General features: G+C 51.8%; 1 protein-coding gene across 5 annotated transcripts in view; it reads right to left on the bottom strand.

The window, feature by feature from the left end:
- Positions 1–26,219, bottom strand: part of RASGRF1 (Ras protein specific guanine nucleotide releasing factor 1) — a 112,092-nt gene that overhangs the window by 70,743 nt on the left and 15,130 nt on the right. For all 5 annotated transcript variants that reach the window (XR_011526174.1, XR_011526175.1, XR_011526176.1 and 2 more), the window contains exons 2-4: positions 18,215–18,321; positions 8,896–9,043; positions 656–748 (exon numbers count right to left, since the gene is read on the bottom strand). Coding sequence is in view for 2 of the 5 variants with exons in the window: in XM_070573035.1 (XP_070429136.1) it covers positions 656–748; positions 8,896–9,043; positions 18,215–18,321 (348 nt within the window). In the remaining 3 variants the exon portion in view is untranslated. The remainder of the gene's footprint in view (positions 1–655; positions 749–8,895; positions 9,044–18,214; positions 18,322–26,219) is intronic.

Genomic DNA, 26,219 nt, shown 5'->3' with positions numbered 1-26,219 from the left:
CAAATACTTAGCTGTGTGACCTGGGCAAGTCACTTTGCCTTTCTGTGCCTCAGCTTCCCCATATGTGAAATGCAGATAATAATAAAACCTCAGAAGGTTTTTAGTTAGGAATGAATTAATCTGCGTAAAGCTCCTGGAATAGTGTCCGGCACATAGAAAGGGCTTCATGAATGCTAGCTATTTCTATCTTTGAGAAACCAGAAATCCAGATTTTTGTGTGAAATGTTTAGCTTTTAAAGCACTGGCAACAAAAAAATAAAAAAAACAAAGAACACCAGGTGAGCTAAAAACCCCAAGCATGCTAGTAGGCTGAACTTGGCCTGTGGGATGCCAGTCTGCAGTGTCTGGTCTGGATGGCATTGGGGTCCTTTGATGCTCTCAACAAGTAGGATTCCTCACCTCTTGGAGTCTCAGTTTTCTATTCTATAAAATGTGGCGGAACGACCATACCTCACAGGGGCAACCAGAAGAAATGGCTTGACAAGGTTCTGATCAGGGGTGAGGGGCTGTTGTTTCTGTCTCTGGAGCTGAGGTGGGGGTGGTGTGCCCTGGGGGCAGTGTGACAGTGGGTGGATACTGCTGACCCTGGGCTGTGCCAGAAGGCTCCCTAAAGAGGGCTGGGGTGGTTTTGCCAGCCTAGAGAGACGGTACAGACCTTCTTAATTTTCTTGATGTCACTGTCTTCGTCATTGGGCGTGACAGTCTGGGTGGACTGGATGCGCTCATTGTCCTTGAGCAGGGATGCGATCTGCAATAGAAACATAGGTCAGCTGCCAAGAGGGGCACTGGCTGGTGGAGGCCTCCCCACAGCGTGGTGAGCAAGCCCCCTGCCCCTTCCTCCCTGAAGACCAGTGATACCGCAGCTCAAGTCCCTTGCTCTGGGCGAGATCGTTGAGCCAGACATGCTCCAGACACTGTGAGACAGCACTGGACAGGTAACCATCCACATGGGTTCCGGGCAGCTGGGCTCTCACCCTGAGTGACCTTGTGCAAGGCCCTTCCGCTCTCTGGGGTGCAGGCACCCCATCTGTAATCTGCGAGCTTTGGCCTAAACCTGTGATCCTTCTCCCTACTCCCCAAACCATCAGTCCCTTTATTTTTGGACTTTCATTGCAGTAAAATAGACGTAACATAAAATTTACCATTTTAACCAGTTTTAAGTGTACAGTTGAGCGGCATGAAGGACATTCACACTGTCATGCAACCATCACCACCATCCGTCTCCAGAACTCTTTTGTCATCCCAAACTGAAACTCTGTGCCCACTGAACGATAACTCCTCATTCCTCCTCCCCCAGCCCCTGGCAACCACCCTTCTACTTCCTGTCTCTAGGAACTTGACTACTCCAGGGACCTCATCTAAGTAGAATTACACAATTTTTATCGTTTTGTGACTGGCTTATTTTATTAGCATACTGTCCTCAAGGTTCTTTGACGTCGTAGCCTGTGTCAGCATTTCCTTCCTTTTAAGGCTGAACAATAGTCTGTTGTAGGTGCACACTACACTTTGCTTATCCACTCATCCGTTGATGGACACTTGGATAGTCTCCTTATTTTTTCAAACAAAACCGTTCTGGAACCCCAGTATGAACCAGGTGGTTGAGGCGAAGGCCTGCTGACTTGGTTGCCCCTTCCTGGGGAGCCCTGAAGCACTTCTCCGACCGAGAGCCCACTTTGGGGCATAACCTGGAAACTGCCGGCCTAAAGAAAAGGGACAGCCCTTCGAACGAACATTTGAGCTGCCCTAACAAAAGTCTCCATTTGCCTGATTTGGGGATCAGAGAGGCCAGCACAGCAGCAAGAACAAACCCAAAAGGTGGTGCCCAAGAGAAGGGGGCCTTAAGTTGCACTGTGGCTGGAGGCCTCTGGTGGACAGGCCGGTCGTGCATCCTCTGGGTCAGGGCTCCTTGGCCCCCCACCCTGGCTGCGATTCTTTGCTGGGTGCCCTTTCTCAGGGCTTCCGCGGCACTGCGGACTTTCCTGTTGAGATGCTGGCATTGCTTACCCCCTCTCCCATCTTTGCTGGGAGCTTTGCGGGCAGGACTGTAGCTGTCTCCTTCACTAACATGCTCTTGGTGCCTAGCATGGGGCTGGGCACTCCACGCGTATTTGTTGGCTACATAAATAAGTGAACTAAAAAGGAATCAGAGCACAGCAGCCACAGAAACGTCAACCACAGGAGCACATTGCAGTCACTAAGCCCCGCACGTCTAAAGATAGTAGCTCAGGCGAATCTGTAAATGGGCCCTAGAGCCAGCACTGCTGCCTCTTCAGAGCATGTGGCTTTGTCCCCTCAAGGCCACTTGCTGAACCACAGAATCAATGGGCCCTCACAATTGAGCGAATGGGGCACTTTGAAAGCAAAATGGAACAGTTACCCGTTCTCCACTCCTGGGTTGCTAAAATTACCCCAGCCTATGCTTGAAGAGCGGCCTAAAATATCTAACGGAGAAATATTTAGTGCTGACATGGGCTTCCCCTCTGCCTTTTTTTTCTGTCGATTCTCTGAGAAATTTGCACATTGAAACAAAGCCCGATTCTTTGATCTGTACTCTAAAGGGCTGAGGGACACACGCACACGCAGGCTCTTGCAGAGCTCAGAAACGAGGATGCCCAGTCAACACCCTCCCCTCTGACCTGATGTTATCACCTCCGCGCCAGCGTGCTTTCTTTGCCACTTCTGGGATTTGCACGTGGTGCCCTTTCCTCTTTAGGATGGCGATGTGTGTGTGTGTGTGTGCGTGCGTGCATGTGCATAAGCAGTCTGTATTTAAAACTCATGGCACTCTTCTCAGAGAGAGGCACTCCAGGACATCTACTCAGCAGGGACCAGGGCAAAAATGAGATGCAATTAGGTCAGGCGCTCTGCTCCATGCAGGCAACACCTACAGCCGTGGAGTCTTTATTTAAGGATCAGGTTGGGCGAGCAAAGCTCTGGAGAGTTGTGAGCTGGAAGTCCCTAGAGAAGTCTTGGGCCCTGGCCCATCCCTGCTAGCATCCAGTGTCAGGATGGCGGCAGGAGCCCCAGTCCCCATGAGCTCACAGAGGCAGCCTTTCTCTAATCCTGGCACGTTCTTTCTGGAGAGGGATTTGCTTTGGACCCTGGTTGGCTTGGTTGATGTCCCGGGCCTGCTCAGTTGACCCTTGTCAACGATGGCCATGGAAAGGTGGGACTTTGGCTCATGGCCCAACTCGCCAGCTAGAGTCCAGCTCTGGCTGCCCAACCCGGCTCTCTGCAGGTGTCTTGACTGGTCCCTGCCCACTGGGCACCCTGCAGTCTGGTTTTCTTGGTGAATCAGAAGCAAACCCTCCTTTGCCACACTCCTTTGAAGCACTGTGCCTTGGCTCCTGCCCCACCCAACTTCCCTCTCTGGAGATAGTGTCTTTAATCCAGAATGCATTTAGCTAGTGCACTAACTGATGACAGAATTAATCCAGGTCTTTTTCTTTTTGCTAGCAGCCAAGGTTTTGAGAAAGATCTCTGTATTTCCTGCTTTTCTAACAGCTGCTGTACAACTCAGTTCTTTCTCCTTCCTTCTTGATTCCGTCTGGCTTCTTCCAAGCCCAAGAGGTGCCCATCCCTGTCTCCATTTGTGCTGACCCTGTCAGCATGTCCTGATGGGGTCTCTGTGGTGGGCACCATGCTGGGCACTGGTGAGATGCAGCTGGAGGTGGATAAGTTAGATCCCTTGCTCTGGAGGAGCTTCCAGTCAGACACCCACAGAGGTAACTTATAATCCAACAAGGCAAGGCTAGAACAGAGGTGTGCACCTACTGCAGTGGGAGGGTCTCACCACGGAAGTGGCAAGGGCTACCCAGAAGAGGTTTTGAAGGACAAATAGGAGCCCAACAGGTGGGCTATGGAATGGAGGGAATTGGAGCAGAGAGGATGGTGAGAACAAAAGCACAGAGTATCATAGGGTGTTGAGTGCAGGGCAGCAGGAGTGGGGATGGCAGGAGGAAAGATGAGAAGCCGGACTGATAGCGTGGAGGGTGGGCCCTGGGGAGGGGCTGCGTGGGGAGGGGTCAGGGCTGCACTCTCCTACTGCCCCCAGAGCAATCTCCTCATTGGCCTATTTTACGGAGTGGGCTCCATGTCAAAGTTGGTTTGCAAAACTGATTCCGTGGCTAAATTTTTATTTTAAACCCTGAATTAAAGATCTCTGGAGTTTCTTCCAGAGTCAGCCTTCCAGGATTCTGAGTGCTTCCAAACCAGTAAAATATTACGACTATCTCTAAACTCGTATCCTGCCTTTAGGACCTGACTGAGCTCTCCAAATTACTCCCAATCATAACTGGGAGAAACACAGTTATTAAAAGAATGAAATGGTGCCAAGTGAGCATTCTAGAGGAGGGGAGGATTCTTCTCAAGGGGACAGGCTCCCTGTGTTTGAGGTGGACCTTGGAGCTTTCTGGTTACAAAAGATGAGGCCTGATAGGGTGGTTTAGAGGGGAGAGAAGAGACTAAGACAGAGGTGGATAGTTTTGCTTAATCAAGTTTTGTGCAGACTTTGGATGTGATCTCCTGTTACCCCTAGGGAGAGATGGCTAGAAGCGGGGGCTACAGGGTTGGGGAGCATAGAGGGAGTGGAAGCAGGGCTGGCCTCCTAGATCTATGACCTGTGCAGAGCCCCAGGCCCCAGAAGGGACCGATACTTGGTTTAAGGTTCTGCTGTTGCTGCCTTGAAATTCTTAAGGGCCCTGCATTTGCATTTTGCACTGGGCCCTGCAAATTATGTAGCTCATCCTGAAAAAACATGCAGACAACGGTATATTGGTAAATGCTTAATGACCAGCTCCCTGAAAGAAAAACTGACTAGAAGCAATTGCCAACTTCCATGGTGTAAACATTCCTACCTTGGCCCACTGTAAGCTACCAAAGGTTGAGTAACTAGCTTGTAAAATTCTTGAAAACTTAACAATTGGCCCTTGCAGGCTGGTATGAGCCAGCTCCAGCACAACCCTGGATGCAGGGCCATAACTTGATGTCTTGGTAGTAAAAAGATTATGAACGACACCACCACCAACAAAATGGCATGTGGGAGTGCACGGAGAGAGGACAATGTGAGCAGAGGAGGTCAGTGAGAAATCCTTTAGCAGGAGAGGCTGAGAGATACAAGGACAGGGACATCTTCTACTCAGTTCTAAGCTGTTTCCTACTTCAGTAGTGGAAGCCCTGCTGTATTATACGCAGACCTTTTGGGAAGTCTGTTACATACAACAGCCTGTGCCAGGGGCTTGGGGGCTGAAAGAGGAGCCTCAGTTGGGTAGTCAGGGCTTTCCCGGATACTCTGGTCCTCCTCCGTGGACAGGGCAGGATCATACTTCCCAGTCCCCTGAAGTTGGGTGTGGTCATGTGACTTGACTGCCCAATGCAATGTGAGCAGAGATGTCAGGCATCATTTACCACGTTCCTTCTCTGCCATGGGACTGGTGAATTTCCTGATGGCAGGAGCCCCACCAGCCTGCATCCCTGACTCTGACTGAGAATGTTGCGGAGCAGAACCCACACTGGACACACAGTGTGAGTGAGAAAGCAATCTTTGTTGTTTTAAGCCATTAAGGTTTGGGGCTGGTTTGTCATTGCAGCATAATCTAGCTCATCCTGACAGATACATGTAGTGACCACCCAGGAGATAAAGAGCAGTAAGGACTGAGTAGAGACAGCTGTTGTGGGAAGTGATGTGGGAAGTCAGGAGGGCAGAATTTGGAAGCGAGAGGTGGCCAGGAGAAGGTAAGCCCCCTGTAAATCCTCAGGGATATGTGGGACGGGGCCTGAGGAATTTTATTTGGCTATCAGAGGAAAGGTGGACCCTGAGAGCCCGGGATCATCCAGGAGACACAGTCATTCCCTGACAGGCACCCCTTATCAGGCCTGTCTCCTCAGCGGGAAGGAGTAAGTTGCAGGGCAGGCACAGGCCAGAGATCTGGAGCCAGGACATCCGTTTGAGCCTGGACTCCAGGGATCCTGGAGTGACCTCGGGTAAGTCCCTTCCTCTTCTATGGACCTCAGTGTCTTCAGATCACTCCCAGCTCTGATGTTCTAAGATGCGCTGTCTTTGTCACTGGGGTCACTTGTCACTTACTTGGCTTCTCAGTGCCTCCTGCTCCCTGATGGCCTACTTCCTGGGAAATGGGCTCTGTTTCCACTTTCCTGGAGCCATCCAGAGCAAACTGGTGCCCTCTGCCCTGCAGGGTGTGTGTGTGTGAGAGAGAGAGCTAGAGAGCGAGCGAGCGAGAAAGCCTACCGCCAGAAAGCCTTACCGAAGTGGTCTTTCTTTCAAAGTCTTTAAAAAAATCTCTTGCCCTGGAGGCTAACGCGTTCAACTGGAAGCATTGCTCCAAATTCCCACCGAATGGGCTTCTGCTGCCACTCTGACAATGCCTGTGTGCGCACACACAAGCATGCACGTGCTCACTCACAACTGACCTGCTTTGTGCTCCCCAGCACCAGAGGGGGCTCTGCCCTTTGCACCCACCCCTTCTCTGGCCTACACACCCGGAAGCTTTTAAGGCTACATGCAACATGAACCTACACTCACTTTGGCCATAAAATGACTCACTTTCTGACTTGGGATCACACAGAAAGCTCTATTATAGCACCAATCACTCTACCACAATCAGACCCTAAGGGCAGAAACTTCCACCTCTCTAGTGCCTACCACAGAGCCTCACGTCCATTCAAACACCAAGCCCTTTCTGAGGAGTTACTGTGACCCAGGCCTAAGGGAGAGAGTGATAAAGGACACAGCTCTGCCCCCATGGAGTCCCCGCTGCATCGGGGGGTGGGGGGTGGGGGGATGGGGTGGGGCGGTAGCTGGCTCTGAGGTGGCATGATGAGGGTGCGGAAGTGGAGGAGCAGGGAGTACACTCTGGGGTGGGAGTCCCCGGGAGGAGGCATTTGAACTTGGGAGGATTTCACCAGGCAGGGAAGTATGGTGGTGACAAGGGCATTCCAAACAGGAGCACTAGCATGTGCAAAGGCCAAGAGATGCACAGTTCACAGCTATGGAGCTGTCCCTGGAGCCTGGAGCTCCAGCTGACTGGAGAGGAGAAGCCTGGGGAGGAGGATGAGGCAGTGGTAAGTGGTCTTAGGCATTTAGTAAATGAGTGAGTGAACGAACAAATGACACCTGGACACCCTTGATCATGAAGCTAATAACTTGGTACTGGGGCTAGACCTCTGGTCACTTACAGGGGCTCAACTTGGATTCAGGGATGTGTGGTGGGCTAGTATAGAACCCAGGGATTGTCTCTGGAGTGTGAGCCCAGAATGAACGAGGTGGTTTAGAGATGGGACAAGCCCCTATCCCCAGAGCTGTGCAGGAAGAGGCTCTGAGTAGAGTAGAAAGACTGGCAAGCAGATAGGCAGACCTGGGCTCCAGTCCCGGCTCTGCCACCTCCAGCTGTGTGAGCTTGGACGGGTGACTTGAGCTCTCTGAGCCTGATTCCTCATGTAAAACACAGGTGGTTGATCTTCTCAGGATGGCTGTGGGGATTGACTAAGGAAGCATATCTGAAGGTGCCTGGTGTGGGGCTAGAGGATGTGTGTTGAATCTGAAATTTTTGTTGAAACTGAAGTTCCAAGTTGATGTGTTTTGTAAGTGACATCTGATGGCACAGTGGAGCATGCCTCAGGGGCTTGGAGACTTGGCTCCCATGTGGTCCTGCCTCCCGTTCCCCACACCCTAGGACCCATGACCACTGCTACCCTCTGTCTGGGAGGCAACTGGAGGAGACTCCAGTCCCACCGTCACTCTCCACCCTCTGCAGGGGTCACAGTGCCTGGTGCATTAGGGGGCTGACTTGCCAGGGGCTTCTTGCCCACCCCTAATCTAGGTATCAAGTGCCTCATGGCACAGAGGTTAGGGGAGGTTGGAGGTTGAAGTTGGGGGTCACCTGTCTGCCATGGGGAGGTGGGCCGTGGGAAGGGGAGATAGACTTCGCGACTCTGGCCAGGGCTTTGAGTTTTCACTTTGCATTGGGCCCTGCAAATTATGTAGCTGACCCTGATTACAGGAAGCTGCCTTTTAATTTTTGTCTCCTCAGCTCAGAGTCCACAGTCCTTGTGTGATGTGGCCAGATGGTTCTGAGCACACTGGTGAGGTGGGGGGTGAGAGGCAATCAGATCATTCTGTGCTGAGGTGGAGAGCTGGTGAGGGGTGGCTAAGGGGCCTGAAGCCAGCGCTTCCCAAGCTTTAATGTGAATGGGAATCACCTGGGATGCTGTTAAAGTGCAGATTCTGATTCAGGGGGGCTGGGGTGGGGCCTGAGATTCTGCATTTCTAATGAGCTCCTGCTGAGGCTGCTGCTGCTGCTTCATGTACCACACTTTGAGCAGAAGTTCTAGAAAGCTTACCCTAGTAACAGCGTGGCTCCAGACGCCTGGTAAGCCCCAGTAGGAGCTCTTACAGTGGCAGGCAGAGGGAGGGGGGATCGCCCTGGAGCTAAGCTAGGAGCCCACACTCTAATGATGTACCAGGGACACTGTGCCCCAGGGCCTTGGGCTGATAATGTAGAAGGCTTAGGCAATGTGGACGTAGGCAGAGAAACTTGGAACTTGCCCATAAATAGTCTCACTCAATCCTCACAGCCTTGTCAGTTAAGTGTAAAAGGCCCATAAGAAATAGAGGCACAGAGAGGTTGGGAGGACTTGCTCCACGCTGCAGGTGTTAAGTGGCAGAGGTGGGATATGAACCCAGATCTGACAACAGGACCTTCCCACTCTGCCAGCATCACTGATTTTAAGTTTGGAGGCTGGCGTTGCTATAGCTGGGAGCTGGTCTCCCTGGCCATCATGTGCCCCCTTGATCCTGCAGGAGCCCGGGGTGTGAGGTGTTGGGTCTGGGGCCTGGGTCCCCAGCCAGCTTCCTCCATGCCCCTGGCCAGCAGTCACCTCCGCCTTTAGCCTCTCGATCTCGATCTCCCCGTCCTCGATCTGCTGCCGTAGCTGCTTGGCCACAGTCTTCTCCGTCTCCACGATCTGCAGCAGGTGCAGGTACTTCTGCATCAGCGCTTCATGCTCTGTGGCCAGGGTCCTGTAGCTGTGGACAGACGGACATGGTGGGTGAGACCCTGCATCCTTGTCCCTCAGAGATCCAACCAGAAGTGGGGCTCCCCCACTGACTGCACTTAGGGGAAGGTCCCGACTCCCAGACACAGTGCCCGGGGGCTTGACCAGGCTGCTGTGCTGTTACTGATCACTCTGGTCCCTTCTCCAACTCTCGTCTCACACTCGGACCTCTGGTTCCTCTAACTGGTCCTATTCTCCCCCCTCCCCCACCTCCTCCTGGGCCTTTGCACAGAGAGATCTTCTGTCTGAAACATGCGTTCTCCCTCTTTCTTTCCTTGGGTTAGCTCCATCCTCTTTCCAAGGCTAGCTCTGGGTCTCAGTGGAAATACCGTCTCCACAAAGCCTTCTCTGCCCTCCCCCCAGACTGTGTGGAGTGTTCTCACAGTACCTCAGGCTTCTAACACCATAGCACTGGCCAGACTGATTAGGCAGTGTCCAGTTCCTTATCCGTCTGCCCACAAGACCCTGCATTCTCTGAGAGCAGGGGCCACACCTCTGCTGTTTGCTCGTGTCTTCCCAGGACCAAGCACAGTGTCTGGCCCTAGACGGTGCTCACTGAACACGTTGCATGGATGGATGGCTCAATGGATGGATGTGTCAGGCCCCTCAGGATAAACAGAGGAGAGAGAGGCATATAATATTTCACTGTCTGGGAGATATCTGAAGAATCTGCAGAGTATACCTGGGTGCCAAATTGTGTGCTACAGGCTGTCAGAATTCAGGAGGGGGCCAGCAACAAGGACCTGTAATCAGGGAAGACTTCCTGGAATAGCCCGTCCCCCTCCCCCTGGAATTGGAAGTCAGGCCTTCCCATCCACGGGCAGCCTCAGGTAGAAGGCTTGTGTTGAGGGGTAATTGGCAATGGGGCTGGATGGTTAGGTGGGGCCAGATCAGAAAGTACCCCAAAGAATAAGCAGAGAGTACAAGAAGTAGCCCCAGCATTTGTGTAAATTAACATGTCTCATATTTGCAAGGCATCGCAGCTGGGGGGAGGGCGGGAAGGTGGGACTTGGAAGACTAGCCAGGCCAGGGAGGTGGAATGACTTGCCTAACTAAGGTCACGGGCCTCTGAAGGTGGGACTGTTCCCTGCACTCCAGGCCTGGGCCTCTCCCTGACCCCCCACAGCACCAGCAGGGTCATTCCACAGTGTCAGAGCTGGAGAAAAACCTGATTCCATAAAGGGAGTCCAGCCTCAAAGGGCAGAGAGGCTCAGACAGCAGACCCCAGCATTGCAGGGGAAGGAGCCCATCTGGGCAGAAGACTTCAAAGGCAGCCACCAGCTTGGAGGGAAGGTTTAGAGGGCTCTGGGAATGTCATAAGGAGGTCTGGGGCCCTCGGCCCTTGGTTCTCTCTCTCCCTGACCCCCACTTCCTCCTCCCTGTTGCTTTAGCCCAGGACCACCTCATAGGACCACCTCAGAAGCCTGGGACCACCTCATAGGACCACCTCAGAAGCCCGGGACCACCTCAGAAGTCCATGACCACCTCATAGGACCACCTCAGAAGCCCAGGACCACCTCATAGACCACCTCAGAAGTCCATGACCACCTCATAGGACCACCTCAGAAGCCCGGGACCACCTCATAGGACCACCTCAGAAGCCCGGGACCACCTCATAGGACCACCTCAGAAGTCCATGACCACCTCATAGGACCACCTCAGAAGCCCGGGACCACCTCATAGGACCACCTCAGAAGCCCGGGACCACCTCATAGGACCACCTCAGAAGTCCATGACCACCTCATAGGACCACCTCAGAAGCCTGGGACCACCTCATAGGACCACCTCAGAAGCCTGGGACCACCTCATAGGACCACCTCAGAAGCCTGGGACCACCTCATAGGACCACCTCAGAAGTCCACGACCACCTCATAGGACTACCTGAGAAGCCTGGGACCACTTGAGAAGCCCAGGACCACCTCATAGGACAACTTGAGAAGCATGGGATCACCTCAGAAGCCTCGGACCACCTCACAGGACTACCTCAGAAGTGTGGGACTACCTCATAGGACTACCTCAGAAGCCTGGGACCACCTCAGAAGCCTGGGACCACCTCATAGGACTCATAGGCTCAGAAGCACCCCCTCCACCCTTCTCTGTCCCTACCCTCAGTTTCCTCCTCACCTTTGCCCCTCCTCCCTCCTACCTGGCAAAGTCCCATTTCTGGGTCAGTCATACATCTCCCTTCTCAGCAGGGGAGAGCTCCAGCTGAGGAGCCCTCCAACCCCCTTGGGGCCTTGAGACGTTTCAGGTGTCCCTGTCAGCTGCCTGCCCTCTTCAACCTCATTCCTCACCACTCCCTTTCCCTCCCTGTAGCGATCCTGTTCCTCCTTCACTGCCTGTATTATGCATTATGCTGTTCTGTCACTTCCTGCCAGCCCCAGCCCACCCACCCTCATCCTACCTCGTGTGTGCTGTCCTGGCTGAGGCTCCATGCTCTGATCCAGTCTGCCTGGGCTCAGCCCCAGCTCCCACACCCACCAGCTGAGGGACCTCGGACAGGTCCTTTCACCTCTCTGTGCCTCAGTATGTTCACCCATAAAATGGAGGTGATGACAGTCCCCACCTCACAGAGTTGCTGTGAGGATTAAATTATTGACACACATGTTGTGCAGTGCCCCACATGGAGCACATGATGTGTGCCAGTTAGCTATAATATTACAATTTCCCTTCCTTCCCAGAGGGCAAAGGCCCTTCTCATCCCCAGCCCCTGCCCAAGCCCAGGGCCCACTCCTGACCTCTCCTCACGATCGCTATGTTTCACATTCTGCCTCTCTCTTCTCTATTAGCAACCACCCTGCTCCATCGGCTCCTTCTCCTCACCGTATAAAAAGCCTCAAGCCGCTCCCCATTTAGGACAAAACCAAGCCCTCCCTCTGTCTTCCCTCTCCCTCCAGCTCCTACCTCATCTTTTCCACATTTGCAGGGAGCTTTGCTGAAAGAGCAGCCTGTACTCACCATCCCCTTTGTCTTTCCTCCCCTTTGCTCCTCTGCCGGTGGCAGTCTGGTGTTTGTCCCCAGCCCCCATGAGAACCGGGTCCCTCTCTGGGATCACCAACTATCTCCCACTTGCCAAGTCAAGGGGACATTTTTCAGTCTGGCATCTTCTGACACGACCTTCCAAGTACCCTGGATGTGGCTAGTCAGTGGGGTGCCAGGTTAGACATTGGCTTTTGTCACAGACTCAGGAGCTGTGACACACAGCAATCTAAGCCCCTGTGACCCTTATGGCAAAGTAGCTTTTTTTCCCCCACAATAATAGCTTCCCTATAAGCCCCAGGTTTGAGGTGAGGACCCCAGGAGGCTATGGGTGGGAAAGAGCTTTGCAACATGAAAAGGAGCTCTACCAAGGACACGGTGGGCCTGAGGAGATTAGAGAGCCTGGCCCTGACAGTGTCGGAGAACGGGGCTGAATCCAGCAGTGCCCTGAAGGTGGGAGGGCGAGGCTGGCAGACTTGGCAGGAGTCCGGGCCTGGGGACAGCTGGAGCAAAGGGAGGACAGTGTACCTGGAGCATGTGCCTGGGGAAAACACCAGAAATCAAAGCTACAATTGTTTCTCCCCTACCTGCTTCTAAAGATAAATAACACGCTCTGAGAGAGACTTCTTGGGTTTGCGATTCTATCTGATTAAAACGAGGAGTTTGTGTTTCTCTTATTAAAATAAATTTTAACTAGAACATCAGGTTTTAAAGTTTTCCAACATCCCAAGAGGCTTAATTGTCTTTACTTGCAGAGGAAATTCAGCTGAGAGCACGAAGGAGCGTTTCACACCACTGCCCCTCCCCCTACTCCAGGGCTGTGAAAACACAGAGAAGTCATCAGTCTGTTCCTAGTGATGGCACTCGCTTTAGTGCTCTGAGACCAGGGGCCAGAGTCTTATCTACAGAATGATGTGGGCTGCTTTTTCCTCCCTCTCTTCCCTCCCTCCCTACCTTCCATCCAATACAAATTTACTGAGCACCTCTTCGTGCAGCACTGTCTTTATACGCTCATGGACTCTCAGAGCTAGAAGGGAACTCAGGAATCATGAAAGGCCAATTGTTTCATCTTATAAATGAGGAAACTGAGGCCCAGAGAGGGGAAGTGGCTTGCCCCAAACAAGTCAATGAGTGTCAAAGCTGGAGCTGGCATTAGGCTCCAGTCCCTGATGACGCAAGTCTACACTCTCCCACGTGACTGGCTAATTTGGCACATAGTTCTTCTCCGTGAAATGTAGACGATAAGCCACACTCAGTGTTACATTGTATACACTGCTGTAAATACACATACCACAGAGGGATCCCATAATACCAGAATATTATACATACAGTATGAGAGTATACTGTGTCTTTACACGCTATTCATAGACGAAGCTGCTTATTTTTGTATATAGAGTGCATCTATTATGTATCCGTAAATAAAAGCTAAATTAGGCATATGCAAAAATACTTAATATGGCTGTGGAAGAGAGCCAGTCCCTTTCTTGACACACACACACACACACACTCACGCATGCACACTCACATACACTTGCGATGTATGAGGTCTGAGATTAAATAAAGCTCATAGTCTGCGGTTTCCCATTTAGTTGCACGGCCGGCTCCCCAGAGAAGACCCTGTGGCCTGTGCTGGCCCAGGAGCTGCCCAGCACGGCCGGCTCCCCAGAGAAGACCCTGTGGCCTGTGCTGGCCCAGGAGCTGCCCAGCACGGCCGGCTCCCCAGAGAAGACCCTGTGGCCTGTGCTGGCCCAGGAGCTGCCCAGCACGGCCGGCCTGGACAGTTCGGCGAGGATGGCTATTCTAGGGAAGGGGCTCAGCTTCCCTCATCAGTGACCGTCACGGTGCCTCCCTGCAGGCTGAAAGGTGCACACTCCTCTGAGGCCAGCCAGTTGACTCAGCCCCCAGGGTTTGGCAAGGGAAGGAAACCCTCAGCATGTCCAACTGGCAGGTGCCCCTGGCTTCCAGAAGGATGAGGAGTTCGGAGAGGTCTCTGTTCAAAGGTACGTGGTGTCAATTTGCCTGACTGGTCCTCTTCGGGGGAGGGCAGGGTTCTAGTTGAATCTGCCTTACCTGGGAGTCACAGACTGCTAAGCTGGGAGCCAGGATCTGGGGCCCCCCAAGCTCCACTCAGGTGCCCACCCTCTGTGTGCCACTGGGCTCACTGTCCACATCCGTCAAATGGGGCTGCAGGGACCCCTCACTGGATTGTCATAAGGAGCAAACAGCACGCCATGTGAAAGAGCCTCACAGACTCTAGGGGACTGTGCAGTAGACAGAGGTACCCTTGGATGGGGACATGCTTTGCCAGGCTGCGAGAGGCCCGAGAGGCCCAGGCAAGCTGGGTAGGACTTGTCTCTCAGCTGATTATTATTTTATTGGCTACTTGGAGCCAATCTTCAATTTAGTGAGTTGCTTAAAGAATTATTGTCCTCTCTCTGTGGCAGGCAGAATTCTAAGATAGCCCCAAGCTTTCCTGCCCCGCCCTGGTTTGCAAGCCCTGTATTATCCCCAGGATGATAAATATGCTGGGTTTTTATTCCTGTTAGTAGGGTATGTTATACGGCCCAGCTGACCTCAAGACAGGGAGACTGTCTAAGGTGAGGCTGACCTAATCACAGGAGCCTTGTAACATGGAGTTTTCTCTGGCGGGTCATGTAAGGGAAGGTCAGAAATTTGGGGCTGGAGAAGGATTCAACGTGCTGTTGTTGGCTTGAGGATGGATGGGACCACAAAGCAAGGAACGCAGGTGGCCTGTTGGTGCCAAGAGCCTCCCTTGGCTGACGGCCAGCAAGGAAAACGGAGACTTCAGTCCCACGAGGAAGTGAATCTTCCAGCAGGAATAAGCCTGGAAGCAGAGACTTCTCCAGAACCTCGAGGTAAGAGCCCAGCCTGGCTGATTCCTTGATTTCAGCCTGTGAGACCCTGAACAGAGACTGTAGCCGAGCCCAGACTTCTGATCTACAGAACTGAGAGAAAGCCAGTGGGTGTTACTTTAAGCTGCTAAGTTTGTGGTCATTTGTTCTGCAGCAATAGAGAACTAAAATATTTTCTCTAATACACATGATTCGCTTTTAAAATTTGAGCTTCAATGCACATATGATGGAGAGCACAGACCTTGAATGCACAGTTTGATTGGCTTTGATAAATCGTGCGTCCTAATCAAGCTCAAGAAAATTCCCATCAATCAGAAAGTTTCCTTGTGCCCCTTCCAAGCCACTCCCCACCCCAGGAGCAACTAGTTTTTGGGTTTCCATCACTACAGGTTAGTTTTGCCTGTTTTAGAATTTCAAGTAACTGGAATCAACATGTACTGTTTTTGCGCCTGGCTTTTTTCACCCAGAGCATTGACTTTGAAACACAGTTACTCATGTTTGTAGCAGGTTCCTTTTGATTGCTGTTTGCGTTCTGTTCCGTTGTGTGGATATACCGCAGTTCCTTTATACATCTGCCTGTTGATGGACGCTTGGCTTTTTCTAGTTTTTGGCCTATTGTGCATAAAGCTGCTAAGGACATCTGCATTACAAGGCTTTTTGTGGACATTTCTCATTTCTCTTAGGTAAATACAAAGAAGTGGAATTGCTGGGTCATAGAGCAGGTGTATGTTTAACTTTTTTTTTTAAAGATTGGCACCTGAGCTAACATCTGTTGCCAATCTTCTTCTTCTTTTTTTTTTTCTGCCCAAAGCCCTCCAGTACATAGTTGTATATTCTAGTCGTAGATCCTTCTAGTTCTTCTACGTGGGACACTGCCTCAGCATGGGTTGATGAGCAGTGCCATGTCCATGCCCATGGTCTGAACAGGCGAAACCCCAGCCACTGAAGATGAGTGCACGAACTTAACCGCTTGGCCATGGGGCCGGTCCCTATGTTTAACTTACTAAGCAACTGCCTAACAATTTTCCAAAGTGGTTGAACAATTCTATGCTCCCACCAGCATGCTGTGAGCATTATGGCTGCTCCACCCCCTCTCCAACATTTGGTACTGTTGGTCTTTATCATTTTAGCTATTCTAGACTTTATAGGTAGTGGTATCTCATTGTCTCTAGAAAGTTTTGTGTTAATTGATTTTCTAAATCAATGTTGTCCTGGTTATCAGGATGTATAACAAATTAACATTCTATAATTCAACACTTACAAAGTCCCTTCACATAAATAATTTCCTTTGGTTCTCAAAACAACCCTGGTATTTTGCTTTCACTTTAGTGTTGGGGAGACTGAGGTCCCTCTGCTCTCCCTGAACCTGGGTTCTTCCCCACTTGATTCCATCCTCCACAACACCAGCCACTTCTACTCCAAATCATAGCTCTGATCATGTTACTCTCCTGGCATAAAACCTTCGATGGCTCCCCACAGTTTACAGAGGAGAGGTCAAACATCTCAGCTAGGTATTCAAGGCCAGTCTGGCTGGTTCAGTCCAACATCCAACCTCATCTGCCTTCTGACACCCAAACTTTGTCTCTTCATTACTCTTGGAATTCTCTTTCCTGTATCAGTGGCCTTATTTAAGGCTTTTTGGGGTGTGGTGGCAGCTGAAGTACTCATATCTAAACCTACTAAATACGCCCTAGTCCTCCTACTTAGGTCAAATGTCTCCCTATTTCCAGCTTCCCCCATTTCCCTGCAGATGGAAGTAACGTCTCTCTCTCATGGTTCTTTGTACTTAACACAGCCTTCCTGCACCAGAGCTATATGTGCACACGTCTAACGTCTTCCTGACTGGACTGTGATGTCCCTAGGGGAGTCACTTCCCTGTCCACGCAACACCACACTCAGAGCCTGACTCTACTGGTTCATTGTGAGAACCTGGTCTCCACAGCTAGACTGGACACCCCTTGAGGACAGGGATGGAGATGGCTTAACAAAAGGGCCAAGGTCAGTGCTATGGCCACAACAAGGGGGTTCTGGTCAGTTGGCTTGACCCAAGCCTCGAGGAAGGGCCCTGGATCCATCTACCCACCCATCCAGCCAGCCAGCCATCCACCTACCCACCCATTCACCCACCCATCCAGCCATCCATCCATCCATCCATCCACCCATCCATCCATCCACCCATCCACCCACCCACCCATCCATCCACCCATCCACCCATCCACCCACCCATCCACCCATCCACCCATCCATCCACCCATCCATCCACCCATCAACCCATCCACCCATCCACCCATCCACCCATCCATCCATCCAGCCAGCCAGCCTTCCCTCATCCACAAATACTTTAAACACTCACCCATTTATCATTAATCCACCCTCCATTCATCTTCCTTATATAAACTCAAAATCCAATCTTGCATCCATCATCTATCTACTCATTCATCCCTTCATTCTTCCAACCCACATTTACTGAGCACTTGTCTATGCATTTATCAGGCCCTGGGGATGCAAAGAATTGCACTTGTTTCATGTCCCCAGGAGCTTATATTTTACAGGGAGGTAGACACAGAAACGCACTGTATCCACTAAGCCAGAAAGATCTACTGCTTAGAGAGGTGAGTCTGGGTGTCCCTTTCCAGCCCTGCTGGAGGACTGTTAGCTCTGGGGCCATAGCCCAGTCCACGAGCCCATTATTTCCCCAGGAGCCATCAAGACTCCATCCAGTAGGGAGCCTCCATTTTTTCTGCAGCATATACTGTCTTTTGCTTTTCTGCCCCTGGCCCAGCGAGACTTCCTCCACAGAGGGGCACACACTGTTGGGAATGAGGGGAGGAGTGGGTCTAGAATCCCTGAATATCAAAGCTCAGAGAGGTTTAGAGAGTTTCAGTCTATAGATGAGAAAATTGAGGCCCCAAGAAAAGATAGGACTAGTTCATGGTCATCCAGCAAATTAGTGGCTGCATCTGGGTTAGACCCCTGGAGCCTTAGACTTTGGTAGTCATAAAACCCTTTAATCCAAAAAAATCATACTCACTTCCCCTAATGAAAAAAAGAAGCTAGTCTGGTTGAAGTGGGTGGGAGGCTCAATGCTGCTCCCCACGGCCTCTCGTTCCCCAGCTCCCCAGGGAGGCACAGACTCAGAGTTGCAGGGCCCTAAAGGTGGACCCTGTCCAGCTTTCATTCTCCCCTCCTCTCCTCCTTTGCCATGCCCTTCCTGGGGTTGGGGTTTGCTCAAAACAGGGCCCTTGGGTTCAGGCCCTCCTGCCTGGACTGTGGGGTTATGGGGGACATACCTGGCATGAGCGATGGCTGCCACCCACTCGTCACAATCCTTCGCATCTTCTGTCCTCAGCTCCAAGGCTTTCTGGTTCTCATGGCTGAAGTTAACCGTGAAATAATGCTGCACCAAGAAGAAGACATCTCCGATTACCAGGGGGTCCATGGAACCAGCAGCGTCTCTTGCTATCAATCTAGCCATTTTGCAAAGCGCTTGTTGCCACATCAGCTAGGCACAGTTGCATTATTTGTAATCATCAGAATGCCATTCTATTTAGCAGTTTCCGACTCTCGATTAAGGCAGCCTTTGTGTAGTGTAACAGAACCTATGCTTAGGATTTTGTAAGAAGAAAGCAAACCCCACAAAGCCGTATTCGCCAACAAATTGTGAAAAAGCCAGTTTCAAACCATCAGGTATGCTAGAAAGAAGTCAGGGGAACTCACTAGGAGAGCAGCCCCTTTGGGAACCGGGTGCCAATTCAGTGCAGGAGGCATTTAATTCACTCCACAAAAATTTGCTAAGTGCTCTTCTAGGTCCTGGGGTTAGAGCAATGAACTGGCAGACATGGGCCCCAGGAGAGCCCACTGGAAGCCACCTCTGTGTCGGGTGCAGGTGGCTGACTTACAGCTGGGTCAACCGCAGGGCCTGCCCCCTGAGCTCCCAAGGAAGCAGAGGAGCCAACGGTAGGCACATGTCTGTAATATTGTATATGAGTGAATTCCCATGAAGTTCTTAGAACAACACCTGAAACATCAGCAATGTGTCTGCTACAGTTAATTCAGGGCAATGATCATTACTGTAATGGAGGTAGGGAAAAAGGCCCGTGGGGGCACAGAGGAAGCCACCCACTGATTCAGCCCAGGGAAAGCGGGAGGGCTTTCCCAGAGGATGGGGTGTTGGTCCAGGTTTTCAGTCAGATGGAAGAGCGTGGGAGTAGCATGGATGTTGGGGACACAGACGTGTTCAGGGGGTGGGAGGGGCCTATATAGCAGGAACAGGGATGCCAGAGGCAAGGCTGGGCAGGTGGACAGGGCCTGGGTGGTGGAACTGAGCAGAGGGATGGGGTGGGAGGAGAGAGCCAGAAGGACAACTCCCAGGCTTCTGGCTTGAGCAACTAGGTGGATGGAGAGCATTGGCAGGATAAAGGGCAGGTCTTAGGGGGTCAGGGATAGGGTAGGGGGATGGACATGCAGACTGTGCATGCTTGTAGGCCGCATTCTCCAGGCTGAAGATAGGGGCTGAGGGTGCCAGCCTCAGGGCGGAGAGGAAAGCAGGGAAAGAGGTCAGTCAGAGCGGGTGGACAAGCCAAGTGCTGGGGACCCAACCTGGGGAAGTCCCCTGAAGCTGCTCTTGGTGAAACCAGGAGGAGAGAGGCAGGCAGGGGTCGGGCAGAGAGCACCCTCAAGCCTGTCCATTCAGAAGATGCACCGCAGCTGATGGAGTGGCGCTGTCAGAGAGAGTGCTGTCCTCCATCCCTGCATCCCTCGGTGCCTGGGCAGCAGGGAGTGCAGCACAAGGCACGGAACGTAAACTATTTTTAGCTTCTATGACATTTATTGTATTTCTGTTAATTGTCAGTCTCGGTGGCAGCCAGGGTGCGTGCGTGTGTGCGCGTGCATGCGTGTTGTCACAGAGTCACTGTCTCTCACTTGTTTCCTAGGAAACAGATAACTGGGGCTGTAGAATGAAATGTCAGCTGCAGCCTTACATAGCTGAATTTGGAAGGGCCCAGTGGGCACTCCTCCCCTTCGAGAAGGAAGCAGGTTAAAAACAGAGCTGCAGGTCGCTATCTAGCACTTTCCCCATCTCTTGAGAGACAAGCACACAAATGCTTGTCTCCTGTGATCTCATTTATTCCCATAGTCACCAAGTAGAACAGGTATCACTATCTGTTTTACAGTTCTACAGGATGAACTTGAGGCTCAGAGAAGTGAAGCCACTTCCCCGAGGCCACACAGCTAGAAAACAGAGGAGCCAGGATAACGTACCTTCACTGGGCACCATTCAGGCCCTGGGCTGGGCACTGGGATATAAAGATGAAAAAGGGAAGGTCCCACCTCAAAGGCAGGAGAGACTTGGGGTCCTAACTCGTAAGGAAGGCACTCTCAGCTACACAGGCACAGTGAGTTGCTGGGTCCCCTTAGAGCGCCAGGGGGATGTCCCAGAGCTGGATGGGCCCACTGGTGGGGTCAGGCCGAGTTCTCAGGGCAGGAGTGGTTTCCTTCCCCACTGGGCTGCTGGGGGACCCAGAGCTCTCATTCTGGGGAGGAGCCGGCATTGGTAGAGACCCCTGGGTCTGGCCCCTCAGAACTGCAGGGAGTGATGGGCTCGGCCCCTCACTCTCAACAGAGGCTTCACTCCCATCAGCCCTGCTTAGTGAGAAGCACCCCTGTGTACCACGACCCCCCAACCTCGCCCCAAAGGCCGCTCTTGGCCCTGTGGTGCTTCTGCTGCCCAGGCGGCCTCTGCTGGAATGCGAGCACCTCTGACCACTGGAGAGCAGTGCGCTCCCCTCATGCTTGTAAACCTTCCTGACATCTGCTTTATACAACCACACTGCCCGAATGGGGAGTAGAAAGCGTTCACTAAGGGAAACTAAACTTCCACCCAGCAGTTCTGAGTCATTGCCAATCCCCACTTGGGGCAGCCAGATGAACAAGACTCGGCTCTACGTGGGACTCCCTCGAGGAGGGAAGTAGGATGTAGACAGAGAGAGAGAGAGGACGGAAAGAGGGACAGAGAGACAGAGACAGAGAGCAGCACACAGAGACACAGAGAAAGGAGGGAAAACCCATTTGGAAAGAAGAAAGCCCACACATTGGAGAGAAAGGTGAGCTCCAGGCTCTGTGAAGATGCTAAGAAAAGGGAAGTTGAATTGAAAGAGACTGAATGAACATGTCGGATTCTCAGACCTACATACAGAAAAACCTAATAAACTGCCCATGACGTGCGAAAGGGAAGCCAACTGTGGTCTTGTGAGGCCCTCCTGCGTGCTTGGCATGGTGCGGACACTGTGCATATGTTCCGGCGGGAGCCTAGCCACCTGCACGGTAGGCAACACGACTCCCATCTCATGGAGGGGGCTGTGAGGTGGAGACTCCAGGGGCCGAGCCCAATGGAGTCCAGCGTGGACAGGGGGTTTGGCTCTTAGCCCAGGGCTCTTCCCTGGCCCCCATTGTTCTCTTCACAGTAAGGACAAGAGTGCACTTAGAGTTAAGCGGGGCAAGAAGAGCTTCCTGGGCAGAGAAGGAGCACTGGAATGGAGTCTGGTCTGCGTCAGTTCTGCAGTTGACCCACAGCATGGCTTGGGGCAAGTAAGTGTTATCCTCCTTGTCATCCTCAGCTTCCTCATCTGTGAAATGGGTAGTTAGTTAGATGAGCTGGGCTCTAAGGTCATTACGAGCTCCATGATATATCTATATATCTCTACATTTCTATCTATCTGTCTATCTATCTGCCTACCTACCTATCTTCTGGAGGAAGGGAAGGAGGGAGCAGAGAACATGAATGAGACAGTGTGTATGCATGTGTGTTCTGGATCTTTCCCTGGAGTTCTGGATAGGCCCTGGGTGGTTCCTCGTCTCTCCTCACAGCCTGAGGGATGCTCTGGGTGTGGTTCTGGCCTGGCCCTCTTCTCTTTCAGGGTCAAGTGTACAGCCTTGGTGTGGCCTGAGGACCCAGGTGTGGCACTGGGTCGTGGAGTCAGCCAGAGAACACCCAGGCCAGGACACAGTCTGCAGTAGGTGCTGGTCTGGATCCCAGGCCTGACTCAGGCTGGGCAGAGAGACGTGTGTTCTGTGGGGATGCCTTCTTCCTTCATTTATAGGATTGCCTTCTCCCTGAGGCCTCTCCTTCCTTGGAGCCTCACAGGCCTGGCTGACTGCCCTGGGAGGGCTTCACTGGAGACTCTAGAAGCCCATACACAGCCTGGTACTAAGTAAGTACCAACAAATGGCTGAGGAAGGAAAGAATGAACAGACACATGAACACTATCTCCTACCACAGGCATCTGTGGTCCTCACCTCCTTACTCCTGTCAATATTAGTGATAACATTGCCAATAACCCTCCTGAGCACATGCTGCCTGCAGCCAGGCTGCCCTGTGTGGCTGCATCTCTCAGGGGCACAAGCCCTCTGTTGTCTTCGTTAGTGGGGATCTGGGACTGCTGATTTTTTCATCACCAAGGTAGGTTCACCCCAAATAAGCAGAGCCCTGGGGGTGGGTGTTGTGGTGGCACAATTTCCTCTGTGCCAAACCCTTTCCCTGACATTTTATTATGAAAATTTTAATTGTTCACAAATGTTATAAGATTTTTATGTAAAAACCCATATACTACTACCTAGATTCCACCATTAACACTTTACGGTACCTGCAGGAAATCATAGCCGTTTATGAGAGGCTCTAGGTGCACAATTAATCCAGCAGGGAGAGTCCACCCACGAGTTGGCATGGGATGACAGACACCCTGGAGGCAGCGGAAGCCCACTGCCCCACATCTCAGGGGGTCTCCAGGTGGTCCACGGCTGGTAACAGTCCAGCGGCCTGGGAGTAATGCCCCGGGCACCTGGCTTCTGCTCGGGAAGTGTTCAGGCAGTAAGCTTCTGCTGAGGTTACACTTGGTTCTTCTTGTGTTTCCTAACTTCCATGGATGTGGGGGCGGGACGGGGGTGGTCTGTGATTTCTTATGAGTCCTGATGATCTTCTGGGACTTTGGAGATGGAGAACACATGAGAGTCTTAGGGTTAGAATAATCCAGTAAGGAGCCCACACTCCACTCAACCTCCACCTGGGGAGCCCCTCTGGCTGGGACAGAGAATAATAAGTGAAAAACGGAGCAGAAATGCTGTCATTCAGCCTTAATTTCTGTGTGGGATGAAAAAAAAAGGGAGACTCCATTTGGAAGAATTTTATTTCCTTTTGAGATTAAGAAATGGCCTTATTAATTGGAGGAGGAAAGGACAGGGTGGTGGTTCATATTCCTACATGTTTTGGATGACAATAAATGAAAGGTGTAGGTGGCATTGTTGTTTGGGAAATGTTCTTCTTGGTATTACTTGCTAGCTGTGTAACCTTGGGCAAGTTGGTTGATCACTCTAACCCAGTTTCTCCATCTACAAAATGGGCATGAGAAGAGTCCCTTCCTTTCATGATTGTTGTGAGAGTCAAATGAGATGATGCTGATGCCAAACAGCAAGCATCCAATACACGTTTGCTAAAATTTTTATTTTATTAACATCTTTATAATGTCATTCTCCTTGGCAAGCTTTCTTGGACAGTACAGCTGAGCCTAATTTAAAACAGAGACGACTTCTTGGCTGTATGCACTGCTGTGGGCTTGGAGTAAAAATAGGATTATTGTCCAGGCCCTGCTCCATATCAGAAGTTCAGGGCAACATCAAAGAAACAGTTGCACAGTTGGTGGGGATCTGCATTGCCCATCTTGTGGGTGACTGGTGGCTGCACAGGAGCATGTCAAGGATCAGGGTGGGCCCTCCCCAGAGGACACCCAAGACTGTTCTCTCATCCTTGGCAGCCCTAGGAGCAGGCGGGGAGCAGCCACACCCCCAGGCAGGGCTACCAATGCAGGCACTGCATCACAGGAGAAAGGACACAAAACAGAGGGATGTTGGCTCGGAGATGCTTGAGACTGAAGCCCTGCCTCGATGATGACTCTCAGGACCCAGGGGAAGGCTGCTTCCCATCCCTGAACCCTTCACAGGCAGCAGGGCTGCTCTGGCTTGGATGGGCCAGAGTGCTAGGAGGAGCCCATCTCTTGGTTCTTTGAGCTGGAAAGACATCGTCTCCCCTTCCCTCTGTGGTTCTTTGCTTTCATTCTTTGCATTGTTCTCTGTCTCCATCTCCTTTTTGTTCTTAGCACCTCTCTGCCCCTTTCTCTCTCTGTGTCTCTGCTCCTGCTTTTCTCCTCTCTACTCCCTCCCCAGAGCTGTCCTCCTCCTTCTTCCAGCTTCCTTCCATATGGCAGGTGAAGTCCTGAAGTTGACTGGCCAGAACTACAGAACAGTCACAGAAGCAGTCCCACATATGGGCCCTCTGGCTTCCCCTTCCTTGGTTCGCTCCTCTTGCTCAGGCTGGTGACTGGTTGCATCCAGAGTCAGAGGCTTCCCTGTCTCTATCTCCTTGCCCCAGGAGCTTGGACACACTCCTCTGGCCCCAACGCTCTCTCTCCCCTCCCCCTAAGTTCCTTTCTGGCTGGTTTGGTTGTATTTTGGGACAGGCTTTCTTGATACTGGAGCAGTATGATCATTGACTGGGGCATTGGCTTAGGGAGGAAGGAGGGACCACTGGTCTGCTTTGGTTCCAGGTCCTGGGCTCCAAGGCATTGGTGGGGCCAGCCTAGCTCACTGGAGCTCTGTGATAGCTAGAGAGAACCAAGGAGTGCTCCATCACCAGCAACTGCCTGAGGACCTCACGAGGCTGGTGGTTTAGAATGAGGTTGGGGTGTTTCTTGTGGTTCTGGATAAATGATCTCAATTATCAATCTTTTCCAGGGAGGAATAGTGACCCTGGCTACTACCAGACCTGAGACAGCCCCATAGTCTCAGTGGTGTCAGATCAGAGCTCAGACAGACCTCAAGTCACCCATGAAAGCTGAACTGCCCCTGGGTTTCCCCAGAGCTACAAGGCTGGGCAGAGGCCAGAGATGGGTCCTGGGCAGAGCTGTAGAGTGGGACACCAGACTCACACTGGGGATGCTAGAGCTGCTGTGATGAGAACAGGACTACATCTTGGCCATGCCCAGAATGATGCCTGACCAAGCAGAACTACGTTGGAGCTTCTCAGAGTCTGGAGGACTCACTCAGAATAAGACATGGGCCTCAGCGTGACCATGAGATAGGATCTGAGCCACATCTGCCACAACAATGTGCCTTGGTCAACTACACACAAGTGGTGTCAATCATGAAAAATAAGGTCCTCCCCACCTTTTACTCTCTACCTGAATGACTTCTTACCCATGAATTCAACCAAGATTTATCCAGTGCCCACTATAACCCAGACACTGTCTACCCCATGGCTATCAATGACAAACACAAAAGCCTGCGTGCTGAGTGCTTTCAGAAAGACACAGGCACTCCTCATCATCAGGTCTTAGCTTATCTCTTTCCTGTTCCTTCTAGACTGTCAGGGGTGCCACATGTGCCCACAGTCCTCTGTCCTCCCCATCAAAGCCATTATCAACTGGTATTGCGCTGACTTTTTAATTGTCTTTCCTACTACAGCAGAGAGTCTCAATCCGGGCTGCACATCAGAGATACTTGGGCACTTGAAGACACTGATGCTTCAGTCCCTCCCTAGACCCATTAAAACAGAACACGGGGGTTGGAGGGGTGCGAGGCAGGGGTAGGTTTGGGGCACTGGTAGTTTTAAAAGTCCTCCCGCTGATTCTAGTGTTCACTCAGCGCTGGGAGCCCCTGTGGGGAGCAATGTCTGCAGGGGAAGACTTCTTCACCCTCTGCCCACCCCCTGCTCTCCTCGAGACCCACAGTCCTGGGGCAGCAGTGGACACATGCCCCAGAAGCCACCAATCCAGGAGTTCCCAGTTATTTGGAATAGTGATATGGAGAGACCAGATTAATGAGCTCTGTGTGTTGAACTAAGTGCAAGTAACAAGACAAAGAAGTAAGCAGAAGTGTCTCAGAGGGAAGCAGAGATGGAAGACCATGTAACTAGAGTAGGGGGCAAAGGCGGGCTGCAGAGGTGGTTCCTGGTCCTTGGAGCCCCAGACACATGTTCTCTCCTTGGGTTCCACTAATTACCACTGTAACTATTCCAGAAGAGTCCTCTCTTTTGCTTAAGCTGTTTTGAATGGGCTCCTGTTCCTTTCAAATAAAGGGTTCCCGACCAAGAAATATCCCAGAGCCTGGCACTGTGCCTCGGCCTGGGTGCAGAGTAGTCTTCATTTGCTGAATGGGTGACTGAATGCATTTGTCACCACGGCACAGGACCCCAGCTTATTAACTGATTAATAGCAAAAGCTACAAAGCAAGTGGCATTGAATTTGC

This window comes from Equus przewalskii, chromosome 1 (assembly GCF_037783145.1).
Source record: "Equus przewalskii isolate Varuska chromosome 1, EquPr2, whole genome shotgun sequence".
In the NCBI taxonomy this organism is placed as follows: Eukaryota; Metazoa; Chordata; class Mammalia; order Perissodactyla; family Equidae; genus Equus; species Equus przewalskii.
Note: the sequence above shows the minus strand (reverse complement) of the source record. Positions and strands in the feature narration are given on the sequence as shown.